The 26,793-nt window shown below is 41.7% G+C and overlaps 1 protein-coding gene across 1 annotated transcript in view; it reads right to left on the bottom strand.

The window, feature by feature from the left end:
* The window catches only part of LOC127569856 (ephrin type-A receptor 3), a 218,258-nt gene that overhangs the window by 77,773 nt on the left and 113,692 nt on the right, over positions 1-26,793 (bottom strand). The window contains exons 4-5 of the mRNA XM_052014841.1: positions 16,659-16,814; positions 7,051-7,386 (exon numbers count right to left, since the gene is read on the bottom strand). Of these exons, the coding sequence (XP_051870801.1) occupies positions 7,051-7,386; positions 16,659-16,814 (492 nt within the window). The remainder of the gene's footprint in view (positions 1-7,050; positions 7,387-16,658; positions 16,815-26,793) is intronic.

Raw genomic sequence — 26,793 nt, 5'->3', positions numbered from 1 at the left:
AATCCTGAATGGCTGGCCCCATTTTAACATCTGATCCCTTGGTTCCAGGTAACCCAGCAAAGGAAAACATTATCTATACATCTTGTCTGTGAAGCCCTGTAAGAATTCTGCGCACTTCAATGAAATCAGTCTAATTAATCATTTACCTTACTCAAAGTCATAGAGTTAGACAGCATGGAAACAGGTCCTTTGGTCCATACTGACCAAGATGCCCCATCCAAGCTAATCCCATTTGCCAGCATTTGGCCTGTAACCTTCTAAACCTTTCCAACCCATGCACCTGCCCACTGTCTTTTAAAAGTTGTTATTGTACCTCTCTCAACCACTTCCTCTGGCAGCTCATTCCACATAGATATCACCCTTTGTGTAAAACAGTTGCCCCTCACTTTCCTTTTAAATCTTTCCCCTCTCACCTTAAACCTATGCCCTCTAGTTCTTGATACCCCAACTCTAGGAAACAGACTGTGCATTCACCCTATCTCTGTCCCTCATGATTTTATACACCTCTAAGATCACCTCTCAGTCTCCTACACTCCAAGGAATAAAGTCCTAGCCTGTCCACCCTCTCCCTATAACTCAATCCCTCAAGTCCTGGCAGCATCCTTGTAAACCTTTTCTGCATTCTTTCCAGTTTAATAACTTCTTTCCTATAGCAGCGCAACCAAAACTGAACACAATACTCCAAGTGTGGCTTCACCAGCGTCCTGTACAAGTGCACCATGACCTCCCAACTTTTATACTCAATGCCCTGATTTATGAAGGCCAGCATGCCAAAAGCCTTCTTCACCACCTTGTCTACCTGTGACTCCATGTTCAGTGAACCATGTACGTGTACTCCAAGGTCCCTCTGTTCTACAACATTCCTCAGGGCCACCTCACTCTTATCCGAATTAAACTCCATTTGCCATTCCTTGGCCCACTTACTCAGCTGATCAAGATCCCCCTGTAATTTATGATAGCCTTCTTCATTGTCCACTGTATGACCTATTTAATGTCATGTGCAAACTTACTAACCATGCCTTGTACATCCTATCCAAATCATTGATATAGATGAGAAAGAACAATGGTCCTGAGGCACACCACTAGTTATAGGCCTCCAATCCGAGAAACAACCTTCTACCATCATTCTCTGCTTACTAATGTCATTGGACCCCATAACGTGCATATGACTTTATGACAGTGACTTTTGAGACAATCTGAGGCCATGAAATGTGTATCACAAATGTGCACTTCTTCTAGATCTCCCCCCCGCCCCGCCCCGCCCCCCCCCCCCCCCCCCCCCAACAGCAAGAGTCTATTGAACGTATAGAGGGCTGATATTTTTCTTCATTTGCTTGACCTAGAGATATACACTATGCTGGCTGTTTGGGATCTCCACAAATTTTCACCATCAGGAAAGAAAGAAAGCCTCTGTAAACAGCCCAAAAGCCCACTGCAAGCTTCACTGATAGGCTTTGGATGGTGAAAACTAGCTGTAATTGTAGCCAGCCTTTTCCCATCTTTCCCTGTGTTGTCACCCTACCTGTAAGTGACTGTAAGGCACTCATCAACCACTGAGACAATTATTCCTCGATAAAGGTAAACTTATTTGTATAAATTATCATTTTAATTTTTGAAAAAAGTAATTAAATATTAATTCAGAAGATTTCCAAAATATTCAATTCCACTATTGGTTTAAAATCCCATTATGGGCAGTTTGATTTCAGCTAGAGGTTTCCCAGTGACATGCACTTTCTCGACTAAGGAGCAGGTTTATGGCAGAGAGCAGACCACAGCTGCAGAAATTGAAAGCAATGGCCCTAGTTGGGAGATGCTGAACTTTCAAAGGAAAACTCTTGCTAAAAACAGACTGAGAAATCATTCCACACTATTCCATTTAATGTAAACTAGACTCAGAACTTAGCAATTACTAACTGCAACATATCATGCTAAATTTGCAGAAACAATATCATAACTGATATTGTGTTTTTCCTCTAGATCAAGCAGATAGATCAGAAAACATGGAGTATGGAGACAGTCAAAGTCTGTGCTGATAACGGACGATGACATTAAATTAAAGAAACTCTAAACAGGACCATTCCCCATCATATCGAGTTCTGGGATTTCATTGTAACATTTACTCAAAATTCAACTAAATGGTTTTAAAATCAGTCATGGTTGCTCTTGTAATTTATAAATCCAATGGGACCCACAGGAGGGTGAGGGGCAAGATGAAACTGAGTGAATTCAGCCAGCATTGGGCAGAACTATTCAGTTGTTGCCCATACAAATTAGCAATGGGATCCAATCCGTTTTGGCACTGGGTTCTTATTGGGCTGAGACTTCTTGTTTGTGGCCAGCAGTTCTGAAAGAAACCATCAGTGTTCATCCACTCCAATGGAAGAACATCCTGGATTGTTACACAAGTGTTACAAAACCAGGACAGAGCAACGAATGGTATAACATCTGTCACTGCTTAATGGCTGGACCTCTCATTCATTCCAATGTTGGGACCCAATCTTCCCCTAGCACTGTGCTGGGGAATTGCCTTTCAGATCCAGCAGTGGTCAGCCTAGCTGCAGGATCTGAGAGCCTACTTACTTCAGTGCAGACTTGGTTGCAAATGAGGGAGGATTTTTTAAAATAATTTTGCTTTTGTTTAGTGTTTTCAAATGTCTTTGAATGTTAGAGTTGGCTTACTACAAAAAATGTTAAAGGATTCCTTAGTGAAAGCTAAATGAAGGTTGAATTGCACATCAATTTAGTTCTGCGATTAGATCAAATGCAGACTAGGTGATCGTTTTGCAGAACACCTGCGCTCTGTCCGTAACCACGACCTGCATCTCCCCATCGCCAGTCACTTCAACTCCCCCTCCCACACTAACACTGATATGACAGTTCTCGGCCTCCTCCGCTGCCAGGAGAATTCCATGCGCAAACTGGAAGAACAGCACCTCATTTACCATCTTGGAACTTTGCAGCCTAATGGCATGAACATTGAGTTCTCCCATGTTAGGTAATCCCGCCCCCCCCCCCCCCCCCCCCCCCATCATGCTTCTTCTCTTCTTCCCATTTCTAGCCTCTTTTTTTCTACCCTTTTTTTTCCCTGTCTCTCCTTACCTTTGACCCATCCCTCGGTGGATCTGCTCTCCCCTCCTCCCCCACAACTGCCTATCACTATCTCTTACCTGCATCTACCTATCACCACCTTGTGCCCACCCCGCCTCCCCTCTTTTGTCCACCTATCACTGCTACCAGCGCCTCTACTTCCTCAGGAGGCTAAAGAAATTTGGTTTGTCCCCTTTGACTCTCACCAACTTTTACCGATGCACCATAGAAAGCATCCTATCAGGATGTATCACGGCTTGGTACGGCAACTGCTCTGCACAGGACCACAAGAAACTGCAGAGAGTTTTGGACACAGCCCAGTGCGTTATGGACACCAGCCTCCCCTCCTTGGACTCTGTCTTTACCTCCTGTTGTCTTGGTGTAGCAGCCAGCATAATCAAAGACCCCACCCACCCGGGACATTCTCTCTTCTTTCCTCTTCCATCGGGTAGAAGATACAGGAGCCTGAGGGCACGTACCGTCAGACTTAAGGACAGCTTCTACCCCACAGTGATAAGACTATTGAACAGTTCCCTTATACAATGAGATGGACTATGACCTATGACCTCATGACCTCACGATCTACCGTTGTGACCTTGCACCTTATTGCACTGCACTTTCTCTGTAGCTGTGACACTTTACTCTGTACTGTTATTGTTTTTTTTTACCTGTACTACATCAATGCACTCTGTACTAACTTAATATAACTGCACTGTGTAATGAATTGACCTGTAAGATTGGTTTGTGAGACAAGTTTTTCACTGTACCTCGGTACAAGTGACAATAATAAACCAATACCAATACCAATACCCTCTTTTATATTGGGCTTCCCTTATTCTTATCTTCAGTCCTGAAGAAGGGTCCTGACCCAAAACATTGACCACCTGCTTTTGTCCATGGATGCTGCCTGGCCTGCTGAGTTCCTCCAGCATCATCGTGTTTTTCATCTAGATTCCAGCATCTGCTGTCCTTTGTTTCTCCAGTATTTAGTTATTTTAGGTTTCCAAATGTAAAGGGTTAGATTTTGTTGGATGCAGCCCACCTCCTAGAATCACTGCTGCCTGTGGTCCACACAGACTCACACTGACCTGGGCCAGCTGCAGTGGGACAATTTAATTGGCTGAACACACACTGGAGTGGATGGTGAGGACTCAGCAACAATGCAGAGAGATTCTGCCCAGGAATGTTTATCACAGGTTTTGGTAGAAGACTTCTGTCAAAGCCATTATTGAATTTAGCAGTTTTTAAATATCTCTGAAATTTGTTCTGTGGGAGAGAGTGATTACACTGAGCACTGATTCAGTTAGCTTTATTCGAATGCTGCAAAAGCACAGCGCCTTTAAAATTCCTACATTCTTCAATCAGGGAAGATACTAATCATGGGCTTTCAGCCAACAACAACTCTGTAAGTTAAACAATTGCTGCTTTTGTGCAAGTCCTTCAGCTCAAGTATTTTAACTGATTAAAAATAATAAACTCATCTGTTCTTTAAATTTGTGCAAACCTATATTTATATTAAACTGATATATGACTTATGCTTTCTATTGCACGTCTTTATACGTTCAATAAACAGAAGTTACTTAACAAATCCCTGTGAAAATATTTGTTTGCCTTTATCCCATAAGTGAAGGTGACTTTAATAACTGAAAACACAAGAGCTACACAGGGGAGACCAAAACATCTTTTTTCACTCGGTAGTTGCTCAGATCCAATTATAGTGCCGTGCACCAAAGACAAAGGAGATTTCAAATTCAACTCCTGCTCATGACTTCAACTGGTCTCAGTCCAGGCAATGGCTGCTGATGTTGTCATTTATTCTCAATGTTTCTGGTCAAAACAGGAAGAAGACAGACAAGAGTTTTCACTTGTGATCCCTGCCCAGAGACACATGCTATCATGTGCCAATATTTGAAGTGGCATCATTGCTCTGAGGCTATGCCTGGACTGGAAGAATGGTCTGGTGAATGAGGTACCTCAGAGTAACAATTGCAGGAGGAATGTCATGAGTTCAAATCCCACCTTGCCAGTTTGGGAATGCAAATTCACTTAAATAAATAAAAAGTGGATTTAAAAAAATGCTGCTTCAGTAATGGTGCCCATGAAGCAACCAGATTATTAAGAAAACCATTTGATGTAGTTATATCCTCTAGAGAGGAAAATCTGTCATCTTCTCAGTGTGACCCATATATGATTCCAGGTCCACAAGAATAAGGTAGACTCAGCAGTCCCAGAAAGATCACCCAGTCGTCCAAAGAGGAGCTCACCATTACTGCTTCAGGGCACTTATGGATATGTAATAAATGCTCGAGTGGCAGACAATGCCTACATCCCATGAGTACACAAGGAGATTCACTTCCTGGTATAAATCAGGAAAAAGGACCAAGAAAGGGTGACAGACAATTAAGCAAGTAGAAAATGTCATTGAAAATAAACAAAAGCTGCAAATGCCAAAGGTCTGAAATAAAAATAGAAAGTGCTGGAAGCACTGAACAGGTCAGGCAGCAGCTATGGAAAGAGAAAGAGTCAACAAGTCAGTCTGAAATGTTAGCTGTTCCTCATATGCTGTCTGACCTGCTGACTGTTTCCTGGATTTTATGTTTTTAATCAAAGAAAATAGAGCCAGTGTTTCTGAAGAATGTTTGCATTCAATTAGGATTTGTTTCTTTCTTTTAAAACCAGAAGGTAAAGTAAGTATTGCCAAGCCACTGTGAAGAAATAAACAAGTAATGGAGTTTGTTTAATATTAACATAATTTTGTTTTGTTGTGTCTCATTCCTATCCATTTTTGAATTCAATAATGCCAATAATATCATTGGAGGGCTGGTTTCAATTTGTTCCTGAGTCTAATTGTTGCACATTGGACTAAATGTGAATATAAAATGGTTAAAATCACTGTGTTATATGTGCCCTAATGTGCTAGGTTTGCAGAAAAGGCTGAGGTGCATTGCCACAACAGCACAAAAGAGGAAAAATATAATTCCATTCACTCAAACGTACTCACACTATCCATATAAAATGCAGTGTACAGTACAAGATGGTTTAACCAGAGGGAAACAGAATGGTTATAAAAGTCACAGTGATGACAACTCACTAAATTCACAAGGAATGTGAGTTCAACATTACAGTCAGTGTGAAGAAAGGACGAGATCATGGAGCTGCTTCTTGAATGAATGTGCACAGAACGGCTGTCTGGCACCATCATTGCCCTCTGAACCATAGTGGCCCAGGGATGCAGATAGTAACCTTGCTCTATACTTGTTCTTTTCAAATAGTTAAACAATACAGACTGACATCAGCAGGCTCGTAATCCCTCCAATAAGTTTGTCTGCTCTCAACAAAGTAAAGGTACACGCACTATGTTATTCACTATGTTTTTCTGCCTATGCTTTATAGAAAGAATCTCACTGTACCTATAAGACTGTGTTCCATTTTATTGTTGTCACGTGTACCAAGATACAGTGAAAAGCTTGTTTGCTTGCCAACCAAGCAGATTATGCCATGTATAGGATGGAATGGACATAACTGGCAATACAGGCTCTAACAGGAATATTTTGGTTTCTTTGCATCCACTGGATTCTGAATCAGTGCTCAATAACATCATTAAATACGCAATGTTTAAAGAAATACATTGTAATTTCACCCAAAGTCTACAAATCGAAAGGCTCTCAAAACTATGCAGCAGTGTGTGAAGGCCTTTGGCCATTGTATCCAGGCTGACTCTCTGAATGAGCTCCCAATTAATCACATTCCCTTCTGATCTTTCTACATGGCTTTGCTGAAAGTTACCATTGAACCTGCACCCATCCTCTATTTCAGAAATGCATTACAGATCACAGCATCACACCGAGTAAAAGAAGTTCTCTTCATTTTCCTCCCACCTTCCAGTTAACCACACAAATGTCAGTGGAAGCAGTTTCACCCCAAATCATTTTACTCCCATCCTCAAATAAAGAGCGAACTTACCTGCCTGATTGGTGGTGATGGAGACGGCAGCAAACTGCCGTGGCACCGAGCTCAGTCCAGACACCCCGTTCACGGCCTCGATCTCAAAGGTGTAGTTGGTGTGTGCCAGCAGGTCGACCACAGTCACGGTGGTGTTGGCCAGTCCCGTCTGCCGTGGCACAAAGTGAACATTGCCCAGGCAGGGTTCGCACTGCTTGGGGCCGACAGTGCACTTCTTACAGAAGACACTGAAGGTGACATCCTTACGGCCTCCTGCGTCGACTGGCCAGCTCCAGTCCAGAATCACCGACGTCTCGTTGATGTTGGAAAACACGTTTCTTGGAATGGAAGGAGGCCCTGAGACCACCAGAGACAATGAGAAGATAACAAGCAGGAGAAATGTTAACTGCCACTCCCTTAAAATATAGTAAAACCATTAGCTTACAATAAACTCATGTAGTTTTAGGCTGGGGGGGGGTGGGGTGAGGGGGGAGGGAATTCAGAGTGGGCTGGGTAGATGCAGAGGGAAACCAGCACAACCATGTGATACTTCAGCCAGCAATAATATTTTAATTAAATTTGGCTTACCATAATTTCAGCTTAATCCTTTGAGTCCTTGGACCTTGCTGAATAAATGTAACTGATGTCTGACTTTATTAACAGAAGAAAATACGACATACGAAAGAGATTCATATTCGCACCTCATTTTAATGTGAAATGAACTACTAATCCTTCTCCAATGAGTTGTTAAGTATTAGAAGCCCAACAGATTACTGATTGACCCTTGGAATTATGAAGCATAGAGGTACTTTATTGAATTTCTTTTCATTTAATATTCCTTATTTCTATTATATTTGTAAGGCGAGATAATAAACCATTATCCGATAACGCACATTTGGCAGGTCAAGAGTGGGACCAGTTCTCTTAGAAGAGATGGTACAAAGCTGCCTCACTTCGCCTGCACCTCGGTTCCATTAAGTCACGTCTCTCTGCTGGCTCTGCAGTGCCATACTTCAACAATTTTATATTTCATCTACATTCAGTGGCGAGTTAATCAGGCGATAAGTAAGCAGGCAGTCTTGTCTCAAATTTCAGTGTTTAACCACTTGATGTGCTCCACAGAGTGTTACTGAGTTACTTCTTCACAGTACTTGTATCCAAGTTGTTGAAACTATATCATGCCATACTGGAAGTGAATGTTTTAACACATTTGTATGAAATTCCTCTGTCTGCTACTTTAAGATTCACACCTCAAGAAAGCAGCAGGGAATGTCAATATGATTTAATTCAAATGAATATTATTATATAAAGTCAGAAAAAAATATGATTATAAAGAAAAAGCAGTGGCTTGAATTCTATGGATGCATTGGGAAATTCCATCCACTGTCTTAACAAAAATAGTGACATTGACTAAGTTTCATCTCTTTGAAATTTTTAAACTTAGTTTGTCAATTTCAAAACTTGATACTTGCAGGGCAGCTGAATAATTACTACCCAAAGTACCACCTGAACTCCCTCGCCAGCAGTTGTCAAACATTGCTTCACTGTGACATTTTTCTCCAATGTTCTTTTTCTTCCAACTCAGATCTTAATTCAAGTCGCCTTGGAAGCGCAGTTCAAATAGTCACCAGTCCTAACACGCTGACACTCTATTGTTTTGTTCCAACATTCAATTACAGCAACCTTCCTGATCTCCCTATTAATAGATTACAAAGCCATTAATGTTCAATATAGAAAAAAGGAATATCTGATAGTCTAAACTAATAAATAATGCAAGGATGGCTGATTCACTCAAACCTATACACTAATGTGATGACCAGCAAGACCAAAGCATTCAGCATTGTTTCAGTTCCTCTTATAAAACAGCATTTTCACTTCTTAAACTTCTTCTTATATTGAGCATAAGTGTCAGGAAGTCACGTTGCAGTTGTATAAAACTTTGATTAGGCTGCATTTGGAGTATTGTGTTTGTTTCTGATCACCCCATTACAGGAATTATGTGGAAGCTTTGGAGACGGTGCAGAGGTGGTTCACCAGGATGCTACCTGGCTTATCGGACCATAAGACCATAAGACATAGGGGCAGATTTAGGCCATTCGGCCCATTGAGTCTACTACACCATTCGATCATGGCTGATTTATTTTTCTCTCTCAACCCCATTCTCCTGCCTTCTCCCCATAACCTTTGATATCCTTACTAATCAAGAACCTATCACCCTTCGCTTTAAATACACCCAATGACTTGGCCTCCACAGCCATCTGTGGCAATGAATTCCACAGATTCACCACCCTCTGGCTAAAGAAATTCCCCCTCATCTCTGTTCTAAAGGGATGTTCTTCTATTCTGAGGCTGTGCCCTTGGCCCTAGATTCTCCCACTACTGGAAACATCCTCTCCAAGTCCACTCTATCCAGGCCTTTCAATACTCAGTAGGTTTCAATGAGATTCCCCCCCCCCCATCCTTCTAAATTCCAGCGAGTACAGGCCCAGAGCCATCAAACCCTCCTCATACATTAACCCTTTCATTCCTGAGATTATTCTTGTAAACCTCCTCTGGATCCTCTAACAGCACATCCTTCCTTAGATATGGGGCCCAAAACTGCTCACAAAACTCCAAATGTGGTCTGACCAATGCCTTATAAAACCTCAGCATTACATCCTTGCTTTTATATTCTAGTCCTCCTGAAATTAATGCCAACACTGCATTTGCCTTCCTTACTACCGACTCAACCTGCAAGTTAACCTTTAGGAAATCCTGCACTAGGACTCTCATGTCCCTTTGCACCTCCGATTTCTGAATTCACTCCCCATTTAGAAAATAGTCTACGCCTTTATTCCTTCTATGACCATGCACTTCCCTATGCTGTATTCCATCTGCCACTCCTTTGCCCATTCTCCCAACCTGTCCAAGTCCTTCTGCAGACTCCCTGCTTCCTCAACACTATCTGCCCCTCCACGTATCTTTGTATCATCCACAAACTTGGCTACAAAGCCCTCAATTCCGTCATCCAGATCATTAACATATAATGTGGAAACTAGCAGACCCAACACTGACCCCTGCAGAACACCACTAGTCACCGGCAGCCAACTAGAAAAGGCCCCCTTTATTCCCACCCTTTGCCTTCTGCCAGTCAGCCAACCTTTTATCCATGCTAGTACCTTTCCTGTAATACCACGGGCTCCTATCTTGTTTAGCAGCTTTCTCAAAGGCCTTCTGAAAATCCATATAAACAACATCATCCATTGACTCTCCTTTGTTGATCCTGCCTGCTGCTTCCTCAAAGAATTCCAACAGATTTGTCAGGCAAGATCTTCCTTAAGGAAAATAAGCTGACTTTGGCCATTTTTTTTATAATGAGCTTCCAAGTACCCTGAAACCTCATCCTTAATAATGGACTCTAACATTTTACGAACCACTGAAATCAGGCTTACTGGCCTATAATTTCTTGCCTTTTGCCTCCCTCCCCTCTTAAAGAATGGAGTGACATTTGAGATCTTACAGTCCTCCGGAACCATTCCTGACTCTAGTGATTCTTGAAAGATCACTTCTAATGCCTCCACAATCTCTTCAGCTACCTCTTTCAGAACTCTGGGGTGTAGTCCATCTGCTCCAGGTGATTTATCTACCTTTAGACCTTTCAGTTTCCCAAGCACCTTCTCCTTAGTAATAGCGACTACACTGACTTCTGCCCCGACTCTCTCAAATTTCTGGCACATTACTGGTGTCTTCCACAGTGAAGACTGACAGAAAACACTTATTCAGTTCATCCGTCATTTCTTTGTTCCCCATTACTATCTCTCCAGCGTCATTTTCCAGTGGTCAGATGTCCACTCTTGCTTCTCTTTTACTCTTTATATATCTGAAAAAACTTTCTTTTATATTATTGGCTAGCTTACCTTTTATATTTAATCTTTTCTCCCCTTATTGCTTTTTTAGTTGCCTTCTGTTGGTTTTTAAAAGCATCCCAATCCTCTAGCTTCCCACTAATTTTTGCAATATTGTATGCCCTCTCTTTTGCTTTTATGCTGCCTTTGACTGCCCTTGTCAGCCATGGTTGCCTCATCCTCCCTTTAGAATGCTGCTGCTTCTTTGGGATGAACTGATCCTGCGTCTTCCGAATTACTCCCAGAAACTCCTGACATACAAGAGGCACATTCAGGAGGTGACAGACACATGAACATGAAAGAAAGGTAGGGATAGGAATCATGTGCAGTCAAATGGGGTTAGTTTCATTTGGTATCATGGTCGGCATAGATATCATGGGCTGAAGGGCCTGTTCCTGTGCTGTATTCCTCTATGTGCTATGTTCTACATTCTCATATTTCCTTACAACATAGAAGGGGGCCAATCAGCCCATAAAATCTGTGCTAGCTCTCAAGGCAATGTTATCAGTCCTATTTCCCCACCCATTTCCCTGTGACCTACTCACTCTCTTGTTCCCGTCAATTCTATCCTGATTCTTCTACCACCCATTTACAATAACCAATTAACCTTCCAACCAGCATGACTTTGGGATATGGGAGGAAACTGCACTGGCTGGGGAAAACACACACGGTGACAGAGGCAATGTGCAAACTCCACATTGACAAGATCAAGGGTCAGGATCGAACCTGGGCTGCTGGAGATATGAAGCAGCACCACTACCTGCTTCACCTTTGTGCTGCCCACAAAATTGCCATACATGTGTTTCATGGAGGAATTTCACTGGCATGTCGGGTGATACTGTGGTGACCCCAGTCATTAACCCACTTGTCTGGGAGATCTTTTACTTTGTTACTTATAATCAGAGGGCCATTCATTGCATCTGAATCCCACTCGGTCGCAGCCAGTCTCTGCTGGACCTGATGACATATTGGGTCGGCTGCATTCAAACAAACCTATTCACAGCACTGGTGCTGGTCAATAAATCACCTTCTCAACAGCAGGACAAACAGTAAAACGATGTAATATATGGCACTGGCTAAATATAACAAGATGTGAACTATTTGGTACTAAAGTCTTATGTTTGGGTTTAAACATGGTAACAGATAGAGTAAAGTGTACAGTCTGCTTCAAAACTGTAACACTTGGAGGAATTTAATTTACATCTTAATCCCTTGCAATCAGCAGGGTTCAATTAATGAGACATCTGTCATGTTGCAGTTGTCTTTGGTCATGACCTTATGTTACACAAACCAATTCATTAAGATAGTTTGATAGGTTTATTGGTGTATTACTGCCTTGGAACATATTCCAACATTTTTTTTTCAGATGGTAGATTTCCCTGTCCATGCTGTTGACTCCTCAGGGTAGAGTCTAACGGAGAGAGACTTGAACTAGTCCAAAAACTTCCCATCATTGATGCCAACAGAAGCTAGACCTTTTCTGAAATTCTATGTGTCCTTTAAGGAATAATATTTGCAATAATGTTGCAAAAGATTCTGATCAGTTCCATTTTCTTCAGTATAATGGAAGATTATTTGGCTTTTGGCTTTTCCTCATTTAACAGAACAGACTTCATTCAATTCCATTACAGACTTTGCATACTGGTGCTCAAAATCTGTGCATTTAGCAAGGACAAGACAATTGGTTCCACAGTTAAGAAAAATTCCAGCAGGAGCGCATTATCCCAGAATCCATTCTTTATTCTACAGATTTGGATGATCTTTATGGGAACAGTTGGTAGTGGGAGTGAATTCAGTTGCGGAGCACTATCTGGAATGGAGTGTGGAACTTTTGTCTCAGCACCAGAGTCAAGTTTTCTAAAATCAAGTACAAATTCCTCTCAGGCAGTCCCTCAGGGCCTTAAGACATGTGCTTCCACTCCAGTTCTGTGGATTTGAGGTGATTAATGATTCCTATGTGGAATTGCAAAACCTGCTGCAGGTGAGGGAAGTGGACCGACATGGTAGATGGGAGAATTGTTTGGAATAATGTGATCTCCTTCAATTGCTTGCACTTGACCTCCACATGTTCCTGTCATACAGACTTGGCGCCCAGTGCCTTCCTAGATATTAATCCAACAGTTTGCGCAGTTTTGTCAATACCACCAGATGAAATTTAGTTCCAAGCTTCTCATAGCCTCACTGCCTTCCTCTACACAAACCAATCCCACAAACCACACACATCTCACCAATCAACAAACAGAATTGCTCAAACCAGAGTGATGTTGAAAAGAATACATTTTATCAATGTACTGTGTACAGAAACTTAACTTTGTGTAAAACACCCTTGCAAATACCTTGTGCAACTACAATTCTATTTACTCTTTCTCTCAAATCGGACATGATACCATGCCTGTGATTTCATCTGAAGCTGAGACAGGCTGGTCAGATCTCTGCTCTGGCAGCTGAGGTGCTCTTGACTGCTATGTTCTGTGCTGGGAAGATCGACCACAGTTAGTTCCACCCAGGCCCTTTCAGAGGTGAACCCATCTGTCACAAGAACACAAGAAAATAGGAGCAGGAGTAGGCCACCTGGCCCCTCAAGCCTGTACTGACATTCAGTATGATCCTGGTTGATCTATCCAAGGCATCACCTCCTCTCCTGTGCCAGTTCCCCATAGCCCCCAATGCCCCAATCTTTTAAATACCTCCAGTGATCTAGCCTCTGGGTGAGAATTCAAGAGATTCAACACCCTCTGCAAGAAGAAATTCCTTTACACCTCCATTTTAAATGACCACCCCCTTAACTATTGGGACAGAAACAACAGGTGATGTACAGGCTGAATTAAGCAGGTCCAGCGAGGATGAATGAGAAGGAGACTCCCATTTCCGAGGCCCCTGTCACTGAGCCCTCTCATGGTGAATCTCCACCTCCATCAATGAGCCACTGTGCAACATGCTGCAGGCAAGTGCAATACTGATCAGCCGAGGGTTAGGATATGATATCTGACAACCTGTCCGAGGTGGCATTAATGCAGAGCAAGTCCTTGATGATGACCTGCATGTGCTCATGTGAATGTCACACTTGATCCTAGGCCATTCCCTCCATGGATGAGGGGATTACTGCAAGCCCTGCAACATCACTGCCTTCATGCGGACTCCTCTACTCTCATGGCTGGAGCACCTGGCATTACCCCACACATCCTCCAGCTGCTTCAGGAGCACTGTGTTGTTTTACGTCCCCTAAAGTGAAGCATCTGCTTCTGCCTCTAGCTGAGGGAAGCTTGAAGGATCCTGCGCTTTCTGATGTAGACATTCCAAAGGCGTCCTTGTCTCCACCTTGGCTTCTGCTCACTTGTAAAATGTGCAGCACCATATGAAGATCTCGTTACATCTGAGTCACAGCTCAGACAGTACAGGGAGGGCACATTTCTCTCCATAAGAAAGGTTCTAATGAAACAAATGGATTTTTAGTTTTATTACTGCTGTTGGTGCTCTTTTTTACAATTGCAGATTAAACTTAGTTCATTGGCTAAATTTATATAAACTTTGAGAAATTGTGGGGTTTAAACTCCTGAAGAAGCACCATCATCCAGGCCTCCAGATACCACTTCATTAACATAACCAGGATGATCCCATACTCTCCTTGTGCAGCTAACTTCAGCCACACTCTCTTGGTGTTGATTGCAGTTTTCTTTGACTTGTCACCAAGAAATATTATCTACCACATGCCATTACAACCCCCTGAATGATACTAGTAAATCCAGGAGCATCTTTGATGTGTTTGTTGCCCATTCTACACTCTTCCTTTGGAGTGCAGGCAACTTCAGAATCCACTAAATGTAATGTGTTCAATGGTCCTTTAAATGCCCAAGCTGAAGTTGGGCTGTGCATGTAATCATTACTCCCACATGACTTAATTAGTCAGGAAACCCAAAACTAAGATGTTAATTGAGCAATTAATTTATGTATATTCCTTTGCCGAGTAAATCAGGTTTCCCAACCTTTGGGCTCACCCTCCCCCAGCATGTTGGGAAGCTAACATTTAGCTTTAGAGTAAAAGAGAAAGAGAAATGATATTTTTGTACAAAAAAGTTGGTTTGATTATTTTTAGACTGCACGTGTGATAGCGGGCACCCTAAAACCATGGAGAATATACAACTAGGCTTGATCGGAATGGGAAACTGTGAATCTGAGCAAAGCTCAGATACTATATTGCTTAGTAGAGCTTTATAAAACCATTAGGGATTTGACAGGCTGATGTGTGAAGAACTACTTCACCGATTGTGGATTTAGTGACATGGGGTCTTCAATTTCAAATCATCTAAGGCAGAGTGAGGAGTGAGGTTGGAATTGTTGGAGCTAGGGTAATTTGTAACTGGAATGGCTGAGGCAGAGATCATTGCAACATCTAAGGAAAATGAGGTAGCTCTTTGAAGCAGGGGAAGACATAAAAGACAATAATTTCTTCCATATAGTGCGACACTTTGTGTGCTGTGTGCAGTATTTGCCATATAATGAGCCCTGACACAGAAAAGCGTGGGAGTATGGTCCACTGGGCATATGCAGTGATGTCTAATGAATGACAATGTACGTTGAGCTTTACATGTACAAAATTCATTTCGGCATCCTAGCCCACATACAAGAGACAGTCTTAAATGGAACACTGTGGCCTTCTTCAGTGTTAACTTAACGTGGCTACTGCTGTGTAGCCAAGCTCTTGATCTTCAGGCTGGTTGGCCCTCTTCCATTCCTCTACCACTGCTCATGTCACTCAGACATCCCCGAGATTCTCACTCAACTGGATATCTGGCCAACCCTTCTCCTATTGTAGGTCTGGTATCCCACCAGTATTCCATTGTGTTTCTGAGCTCAACCTTGGGCCCAGATTGTGGCCTGATCCTGTGCCCAATCCCTGCTCCACTGCTCCTCACCTGATATATCCCATCCTCCCCGTTATGCAATTGCACATCTGAAACCTCCAGCCCAAAGCATCCAATTACACGCACAATCCCTGAAGTCCTTCCTCCAGTGTTATACTCTTTTGATGTCAATCTGTAATCCTCTTCCTCCCCATGTTCCATAGCATACTTGATTTCTTTGCTAGCTCTGCTATCTCGGAGGACAGGCCTGTTTGAGCGTTTGTGTGTGTAAACTTATTCTACCACACACAATTCCTTGAACCTCATATACAATTGAATGCAATTGGGGGACAGCATGTAGAAGTAGCAGTGGCCCCTCAACCCCTCCCTCTTGCAGTGCCAGTGTAACATGCCGCTTTACACTGAAGAATTTCCTAGTCAAGGTTTCCTGAGGGAAAGGTGAAGACATGTCAGTGGAATTATCTTTGTATTGCTCCAACAAAGGGCCAACTCAGATGGGCAAAAGATTGTGCTCTGTATTGTAAGTATCCATGTTTTTAAAGTGACTTCAGATATATGCATGAAACAGTAAAGCATGATATCAAAAGAAATCTTTCTTTTACTGTCTACAACAGTCCTGATCACAAAAGATTTATGCGCAAACTTGCTTTTAGATCATAAAGATCCATAGCTCCATAATAAGCTTCTTAATGCTAATGATCAAAATACTGCTGAAACCATCTCTCATCTTGGAAACACAATGCTGGTGGTATTGATTTCAGTATCATTGGAAGGCTGTGATAGTTCTGAAACTGAATACTTTTCCTGTACAGTCACAACCAGAGAGCACTGGGGCAGGCAGTGTAACAAGGAAACAAAGACCAAGAGGGAGAGAAGTACTCACTAGTGCAAGCCATGGAGATGGGATCCTTGTCTGCCCTGAAGTAGTTCCTGTCACAGCTGCAGAGTACAGAACCTGTTTCTTGAGCATGGCTGTGAGGAGGGCACTTGGCACACTTAACATTTCCAGCAAAAGCTTTGTAGAACCCAGGTTTGCAGGCTGATGGGGAAAGAAAAAAAGCTTCCATTTAATAATGCACACTGAGCATTTAAACCTTGTAATAAAATATAGTTCATCTATCACCGGCAAAACTATTCTTCGTGGCTTCCTGCTGAAGGGAAAGATATGATGTAGGACAATGCCAAGGCTAAAGAGAGCTGGAAAGAAGGCTTGATAATTTAGGTCAATGCAGTATGATGACGATAGACTTAAATTTTATGGCCTTAGACTGTGTAAAGTGTGGAAACTAAGGTGGTCCATGTCCTATTGTCCTGATGAGCACATAACAATGTCCTGGGCTTTGCTCCAAACTCGTCATATAGTAGTGGTTGACACTTGTACTCTACATCTGAAATTCACTTCTAGTGGAGTTAAGAGAAGCAAATTTTGCAGAGCATTGACCACAGCCGTTAACAAACTGCATGATTAGGACAATCAGCTGCTGCTGGATTTCTCCCCAACTATGTTATGCTCATTATTTGTTTTGAATTTCACCATATAGGAGCTTCTGCTAAAACAAGTACATTTACATTAACATCTTGAGAGAACAAAGATCTTAATGATAAAACTCCAACAAAGGGGTCCTGAAAGATCCATGGAAATTCCCCCAGTTTGCTGCTCTGTTTTGCTGAGAGGGGTTCTGCAGTCACCACTGAAGTGATGGCAGGAGACTGGGAGAAGCCTTAAGGAAATTAAGGGTTAGGCTAGTTCGTTTTGGTGCACCATCTGGAGTGGGATGAGATGGGGTTAGATGGTTGTTAATATTTTCAGAATTCAATAACCAGGTTTACATTGGAAAATTGGTTGGTAGCCCAAAATAAACTGAGAAATTGAAACCCACTCACAGGCTGCTCAAGGCCTGGCTGATATGAAAGCAAACCTTAGAATGATAGAAAAACAGAAAATGTAATACACTGGAAGCCATTTGGCATGTCATGTCTATGCTGCTCAAAAATGAGCTACCCAATCTAATCCAACTTTCTAGCATTAGATCTGTGGATAGAAAAGGCTAAGAGGGATATTGGCCAACCACAGGCAAATGGGACTAGCTCAGATAGACATCTTGGTTGGCATGGACAAGTTGGGCCAAAGGGCCTGTTTCCGTGCTGTGTAACTCTCTGACTCTTTAAGTATGCATCCAAATACTGTTGAAATGTGCAAGTATTACTACCTTTTCAGGCAATGACTTCCTAACCTGTCCTGCTCTCTGAATGAAACAAAGTTCATGGCCCAAACCATTTTGTGGAACACCTTCAGTGCCAAGACCCTGAGGCTGTTGGGAGCTGCATCGTTGCAAATGGTTAGTGTGACTATGAAGCTAAGGCAGGGATGTGCCGAGGGAGAGACAGCTTTGATAGACAAGTGGCATTGTTTAATTGAATCTGGTTGTCTTGTATTTTTGATTCACCTTTATAGATGATGCTGTAAATCCATCATCATCTGGACATTTTTATCCCCATATATTTTAAGAATTAATTTTCTGTAATTATTCAGACAGTACTTCATTGAAGCTTTGTTAGAGAGCTTAGAGAAATTCTATACAGTCCAGAAATGTAAAAGCTGAACTGACAGGCTAAAAGGGAATTCTGAGAACTCAGCATACCTGTCACCAGAACAAAATGAAACGGCATCTCCGGGAATGCAATGAATAAAGTACCACTTGACGTGGGTCACCAGAGGTTACACAACCATGTCATTTACGTTATGTCATGGCAGCCTGACTTGGCACTGCCTTTATTGGCTGTGTTGGGAAAGAACCTCAGCATGAATCACACTTACAGGGAGTGCAGGATCAATGAAAATCTAGCCTTGGTTTAAAATAAATATGCAGCGCGATAACAGAATGCCTGGCAGGCTGAAGTGTGAACAGCACAGTTAAAGAAAAGGCTGCAATAATATCTGTTCAGTGAATTATTCATTTTAATATCTGAGTGCTCTTCACAATTTTTGCTTTACGATTGTCTGGGAGATAAGTCATGTATGTAATAATTAAGCCCTCCATTTTATTTAGGACGTTTCTTTGTATCTATCACCAAAGCTTTTTCTCTCCGCTGCTTAATAAAGATGGCATAGGTGCTGTTATTTGCCTCATGATTCCTGCTAGGAACCCAGCCACACCTGGAGAGCTGGTTCTCAGCCAAAACTCCAAAAAACCTCAAGCAACACTTCTGCTAACTGGGCTTTCTTGGAGAAATGAGTGAGTTTCCAGATTTATAGTCATCTGCTGCACTCTGTATGACTTTGCCATTGTGGAGGTCTAAGCTTTAACCTCACTGGTCACCGAGATGTACAGGGGCAGAAGGAGGATGATCAGCATCAGGAAAGGGAGGAAGAGAAGGAATGGTATCCGGTGTCAGTACTCAGACTGGCAAAGCACCTCAACAGTACTTTATCCAAAAGCAGCTCACAGCACTCTCCTACCCAGCTCTGATACAACCACACCCCCACAGTCCTTACAACTACAGTCATTGCTAATTGTCTTTCTTCAGTTCAACCTTATGGGGGTTGTTCTCACTTCACTGCAAATATAAAAGCCAAGAGAAAATCGCAACAGGAAGCAAATCCAACAATTCGGTTCCATCTGTGACTAAAAGATAACAAAATACTTAAGAAACACCTTCACACAAGCATTCTTTGTCTATCTGTTAATTTTGTTTCTTAAGCCAGGTAATACAATACTTTTTTATTCTTGACTACAGTGTTGGAGGCAGAAGGGTATTGGGCTAATATTGAGGACCCTTTGTATGGAAGGTGAGTGTGAGCATGCTTGAGGTAGAGAGCTTGGCTGGAGAGTGCACCAACTCATTGTAAGGTGGGCAGCTTGTCCCAGCAATCTGTGTGTATACATAAGGCAGAACCAGCCATGTGGTTGACCTGAGAGAGGATGTCTCTCATAGAGTCAAGGCCACTCTCTGAGTTCACCTCAGTACACCTGGAACTCTGTGGTAGAACAGAGTGCAGGAGTAGTGTGAGACCTTGTAACTTTCTGTCAACAAAGCCTACATCCCCCTAATCCATACCTCCAATACATACTGCCTATGCTTCCAATGACTACAGCATCTGCTGCCAGTAGTGTTTGTAGACCTTTGTCCACAGTAGACATCACTGACATATTTACAGGGCTGACAGAAGGGCAGACTGCCCCGAACCGTGCGACGACTGATGTAACTTGAAGCTAGACTCGTCTACGCTCTGTAACATTGAGCACAATTCAACAAGAATTCAAGCAAGACATTCCTTAGATCAATAAGAAAATTGGCAGATTTATTTTAAAGAAAGTAGATAAAGGCATGGTAGTGTAGTGGTTAGCGTAACACTTTACAGTGCCAGCGACCCGGGTTCAATTCCAGCCACGGTCTGTAAGGAGTTTGTACGTTCTCCCTGTGTCTGCGTGGGTTTCCTCTGGGTGCTCTGGTTTCCTCCCACTTTCCAAAGACGTACGGGTTAGGAAGTTGTGGGCATGCTATGTTGGCACCGGAAGGGTGGCGACACTTGCAGGCTGCCTCCGGAACACTCAACACAAACGACACATTTCACTGTGTGTTTCGATGTACATGTGACTAATAAAGAAATCTTACCTTTTCTAAACTTGGGAGTACCTGACCCAACAATATGAGTGCAACTATGTTGTGGGAAACAATAATCTTCCCAGATTTGGCAGTTGAAAAGGTTATTGATGAATTGGAACTCGGGGCTTTATTGTTAAAATAACTATTTTGCCCTTCATCCTGATTGCAAAAAACAATAAAATGAGCCAAGGAGTGATTGAGCACAGATGGAGGATCTCCTGCCGCCTCCCTGTCCTGCCAGCAACAGACACAGCACATTAGGTGGCAAAACACTACCTGCCTGCTGCTCATTGTGGGCCCTAAGGTGGTGTAGGTAGATGCAGTGTTGTCGTGGTAACTGAGCTGCTGATCTCAGCATATGGCTGGTTACACACAATGCTTAAAGGCATGCCGTCTTCGCGAATATGGCAGTTGCAAATCTTTACTCAAATAGTTTTTGTGCAAAAGCTCAGTGTGCTAAAGGAAATCCTATTGAAATGCTTTGTTGTGTTTTCGGTGTGTTATATCATTGGGATGTCATGAAGACCTTCTCACAAAAAAAATTCAGTGAACGTTTTATCTTCCCCAAAAGTATTGAGAGTGTCTATGTGCAAACACAAATAAGAGTGCAACTGAGGGTTATTCTTCTAAAATGACAGCATAAAAAAAACTCCAGGATATAGGAGAAAGAAATAGTTTTACATCAGCTTTAATGCTCAGGGGACCCTGAGCATGAAGCCTAACGCAGCAGCTGACAAGGGGCCAGGTGGTGTTATTTTCTGCGTGCTGCAGGGAAGGAGAAAACTAAAAGTGGGGAGGGGGTGGGTGGAGAGAAGCAGGAAAGAGCAGAAAGCATTCCAAAGAGCAATAAAGAGATCAGATTGCTCTGTTCCCTAGGGAAAGGCTTTGTGATTGGCTTCACACTCAGCTCACTTCCCTCAGCTGTTGCAGTTCGCAGTGATGCTGAAAGTACGTTACCCCAGACCTTCCCACCCCACTGTGTTTCATACATACGATTCATATTTTTACCATCACTGAAGCTTCTTTCTGTCCGTATTAGGAATGAAATGGTAGAACTTTGATGGTAACCTTAAAATCTTTTTTGATGTGTTCAACTACAAGCAGTTGATTAAACAAATTTATTTTCACCTCCTTCTTAAAGTTGGGGCGTTACTGGATTCTTTGGGCACATCTTTGTTGGCAAGAAGTCAGTCTCTGTCAAATTCCACTTAAGTGATAGGATGTTGGTGTCTTGTGGGCAGTCAAAGTGTTTGTGCATTGTGCCTTGCTCCCAAATTTAAACACGAAGTCTTAAATAGGATTGCCATTAGGCATCATTAGTATTGCAAAAACATCACAATGTCACTCGCTCACCATGCTATTCCTCTGTGAACAAGCTGATTAATGTTGGTGTGCATTGACTTACTAGGCAATAATCCTCTCATATACATAAATGTAACTCCCCAGATATCTCAGTTGGTAACAAGAGTCTATAACTGAAAAATATACGAACCAAAATGAATGAAATAAGTCACTAAATTGTTGAGGTAGCAGAACTCAGGTCTGTAATGCTGGTCCATTATAAATGTGTATGGAAGCGATGGACTTTAGCTTCTATTGCTTCAGTGATCCTTCCTGTTACATGTATGTTTGGGCATCAGATGAGGACAGACTAGGATTGCATGTGAAGACTCACTCCAATGGTTAAGTCAATACTTTTCCTGTGAAGGCTCTCAGAGGGATTTTTTTTAAAGTACATAAGAACTTATAGGACCAAGAAATGCAAGCCAAATCAGAGCCATTTGTAGTCACAAGAAGCTGTTACAGATTCTTGATCACTCATTGGGTAAACATACTGGCTCTGCGATATCAAAACCTTCTCATTATGAAGGTCTTACATTCAAATCCTAGCTTTTGTAGACTTAGCTGATTTCAGCACAAGTGGTTATGGAAACATAAAAGCTGGTCTTTGCTATGCAAAACCTGATCAACATGAAAATGATAAACAATGAGACAGGTTCTCATTGTGCTTAATGTCTTATTTGCCCTATTTTTGATGCCATAGTTAATGTGTTTGTGTAAATCCTCATTCATACAAGAGCAACAGAAATTAAAGCCTACAAAGACTACCGCAGATGCACTAAAGTCACCTAGAGAAATTAAATTTATGTTGCTTTTTAATTATTACTGCAATGTATATCTCCTTACACAATCATTTGGGATAAAATAGCAAAGAAATATTATTTTAAAATTATTTTTCCAAATCCGAACTGTGTTTCTAAGCTTCTTGTGCAAATTCAGTTTTAATTCCTGCTCACCTGGTGCCCTAGGCTCTGGAATTTCTTCCCTAAATCTTTCCTACCTCTCCAGCACTCTTCCCTGCTATAAAGAACTCCTTAAAGTCAACCTCTTATGAAAATAAGGCTTGACACTTAGCTTGGTTACTCACGTAAAGAGCATGGGACATGTTATCATCTTAAAGGTGTAATAGAAATGCAAGCTGTTGTTGTGCATAATCTCTGTATTGTTAACCGAATTCAAAAATAGGGAATGTGAAATTGAAAAGCATGTTTGGTATGATAATCAACATAAGATGGAAAAGATCTTTTAAAAAAGTTAAGCCAATGTCCCGTAGTGTTAATCATGATAATTAAAGGGACATGGGATATTGCCTTAACTTTTTGTTAGAAGATCTTTTCCATCTTACATTGATTATAATATCCAACATACTTTTCAATTTCACATTCCATATTTTTGAATTCAGTTTTCAATTATTCTTGGGTCCAATACATTTTCTGTTCCCCATCAAACACACAAATCCAAACCATAGCATTTTATAATATTGTTGAATATTTAAGGTACAAAACTACAGGTAAATGCATACCCTGATTCTTCCAGGTTAACTTTTACTTCTTTGAGAATTTAACAAATTAACTCTGGATTATCCAGTATACAATCCCATCTCAATGAACAGGCTAACAAGATTGTTAAGGGACTTCACAATCTTGACCACTTTATTTTGAACCTACTGGCTCCTGTTTACATACAGGATAAATGTAACTCTTTATTTTTTAAGAAGTGAGGAGATTTGCTCCAAGTTCCTACAGGAAATCCATTCTTCACATTATGAATGGAATAGAAGCATGGAGGCAATGGTCCAAGATTTTCTATAGCATGGAAGTGGATGGTGCTATTGTGTGAATTACTGAATACAGTATTGAACAGTACTATGCTAACATGTATTTCCTTCCTGTGTTATTGCACTGTACAGTGTGCTCTCAGTATGGGCAATAATTTTTCTTCACGTCAAGTGAACAAGTTGTTTACCACTTAACAGGGACTTTAACAGAAATTTCAGTTATAATCCTTTTGTGAGCACAGGAAGCAACAAAAGGACCTAACATTTGTTAGCACTCCTCACTAGACACACCCCCAGCAGAAGCCTGATGGGCTTCAAGGCTGAGCTAAACTCAAGGCCGAACTAAACTAATCCAAAGGTCCTATCATAACGAGGTGAAAGTGGCAGTCAACATCTCTAAAGATGCTCACCTGTTGGAGACTTCTCAGTATAGCCCCAGGCCAAGGCCCACATGTACATCTGGAAAGAGGTGGGAGAGGGCAGGTTGGCAGAGCTCCACAGTCATTTTGTGATCAGTCTGACTGAACCAAAGAGATTAACCACGCTGGTACTAAGTGGGAGCAGGAGACTCATTCCAATATTGAAATGTGGCCTGGGTTTATTTGAGGCAGCCACAAAAGTTACCAGAACGATAGAGGCTCTGACCAGTATAAGTGGCTCAAACACATGTGCAAACTGAGCAGTGTCAGTGACCTGCTAAGCTTTTCATCAATGGGTCTGTTTTAGGCCCTTAAAATGAATACCACAATCTTAAGTTTAGACCCCCAAGTTGATAACTCACATACACAATCTGCACCTAACAGGCAATTTGCTGTGTTATTCCATTCTGCAACATCCCATTTTGAGCTATATGTAAATAATCTAACAACACAGTGGGGGAGCAAAGAGTCACCGCAGGGGTCCACTGCTAACAACTTTGGAATTCCATAGTGCTTTTTGAAGAATGTATTCCTTTTCATTTTTGGAATCTAAATCCTTGTAATGTTAACAGGCCACTTTTTTATTGGCAAAATGTTTAATGTTTTATATACAAGGGCATCTCAGAGGAAAATGGCTGAATGAAGTGTTCAGCAACAATTTCTGTCTACTGCTGCGCTACAGCTAAAGTGCCTACATTGCAGGTAAGTTTGCTAATCAAATAATATTTTTGTGTCTATTTATGTCAAAATCTGAATCATATATGTTCCTGTGGTGATTCTTCCCAGGTGACTCAAAATTTCCCCTCAGCTTTCTGCCAAACTTCATAAAAATATATCATGCATGGAGAAGTCAGAGACAAATTGCAAACTCTTTCTCCACACTTCTCTTCCAAGTCAGTTCACTTCAGAGTGAAGCATGGAATCAATTCCGCTCTCCTCCCTCACAAGGTAAGGTCTAAATTCCCCAAGTGACCAGTTTTAAGACATTGCTTAGTCGATGAATATCAATCAGTCAGTGAATTTATCTCTCTCCTAGATCTAGATAAACACAATTAGCAGCAACGGTAACTGGATTGTGATTAGGAGTGAATATTTTGACTGGTTTACCTTCTTACCTTCCCTATCTTTTTTTTATTACTTCACTTTTGGGAACCGGGCATTGCTGACAGAATTGCCAGCCCTTTGCTGACAGCATTTATTGCCTTTGAGGTGGTATGGCTTGTACGATCGGTTTGTAAGACAAGCTTTTCACTGTACCTCGGTACAAGTTACAATAATAAACCAATACCAATACCAATGGGCAGACCTTTCGATGAAGGTACTCTAACATTGCTGCTGGGCAGCAAGTTCCAGGATTTAGAGGCAGCATTGATGAAGGACTGGTGATATATTTCCAACTCAAGATAGTGTGCAACTTGGAGAGAATCTGCAGGTGGTGGTGTTTCCAAGCACCAAGTCCCCTTTATCCTTCTTGGTGCTGGAGGTCACAAGTTTGGGAGGTGCAGGTAGAGAAGCCTAGCTGAGTAATTGCTGTACATTTTGTAGATGGCGCTCATTGAAGGACTGTGGTGAGGGACTATATGTTTAGATGGTTGACCAAGTGCCAATAAATCTGGTGTCCCAAGTCCCAACATCAAAGTTGCTTTTGTCTGGCTCCTCCCCATTCCTCTACACTGCCCTCCTTACATATTTTCATCTTCTTTATTTACTTAATTCTTTTACAGTGCTTGGCTACGATATATATAATCTTAATATCTTTATGTATAATTCATCAGTTTCCACATCATCCAAACTTTTCAAAAACACTAATTTTAGGGGACATTGGCCCATTATCAGTAAATGACAAGAATCAACATTTCCCTTTAAAATGCCCAACCAGTTGTTCTTTCCCTTCCTGATGTTTTTCATCAACATCCGGCTACCACCAGTCCCATCCAAGTCTCCATTTTGTCCAATGCCAGTCTCCATTATATTTCTCTTTACTCTTCTGGTTCTGTTAAACTACAACTGATGTTAAGTTGCTGTTTCTCTTTCCAACCACCAATGAAGCTCCTGTGTTTTCTCATCAATTTTCTGTTTTTTATGACTCCTGCCCTTTTTGATACTGAGAACAGAACTAAAGAGCCACACAACAAGAAGCTAAAGTGAGACAGAAATGTTGAAAAACAGAATCTGCATCAGTACATCAAAAGCCAAAGCAAACAGCACATCCTACACAGTAACAAACTCAGGTACTAATTAAGCACTGTCCACGGTTCTATATACAGTTGCAGCTGCAGGAATCTTTCAAAAAGAAATATGCTGAGACTTTTCAAATGGCAATACACCTACTCAATATCACTTTATCAGCCCTTTGTTCATTCAGTTCTACATTTCTGTGATCACAGTCACCACTGTGCTAAAATGTCCTCTAGATTTCTCTCTGATTTACAGCATTTTCTACATAAATAGTAGCCAAAATGCAACAATTGGATCTGTTAAGATTGCTTGTTTTATTTTCATGTGTGTGAAAAATAGGCCTTTGTTGCCTTCCAACAGTCAGCTCATAGATTTCCTTGCACACCATGTAGGAGCTAGAAACCTGTCAAGGGAGGGAAGATGATGAACCTCTTCAGAGCAAGTTTCAATGATCTTTCCACCATTGCTTTACCTGCAGCACTGCAGTGGTGTAAAACAAAGATGATGTGTGCTTGTGAAGGCTTTCAGGATGTGAAGGTATGCAGGAAGAGCCACACGCACCACCCATTACTGGATAATCTTAAAACAGAAAGTAGTGGAACCCTGTATTCCAAGGATGTAGTCCTTGCGCTGATGGCACTCCTGCAATATGGTTATTTATGTCAGGAGACTGACATCTTGACAATGAGAATATG

This window comes from Pristis pectinata, chromosome 4, assembly GCF_009764475.1.
Source record: "Pristis pectinata isolate sPriPec2 chromosome 4, sPriPec2.1.pri, whole genome shotgun sequence".
In the NCBI taxonomy this organism is placed as follows: Eukaryota; Metazoa; Chordata; class Chondrichthyes; order Rhinopristiformes; family Pristidae; genus Pristis; species Pristis pectinata.
Note: the sequence above shows the minus strand (reverse complement) of the source record. Positions and strands in the feature narration are given on the sequence as shown.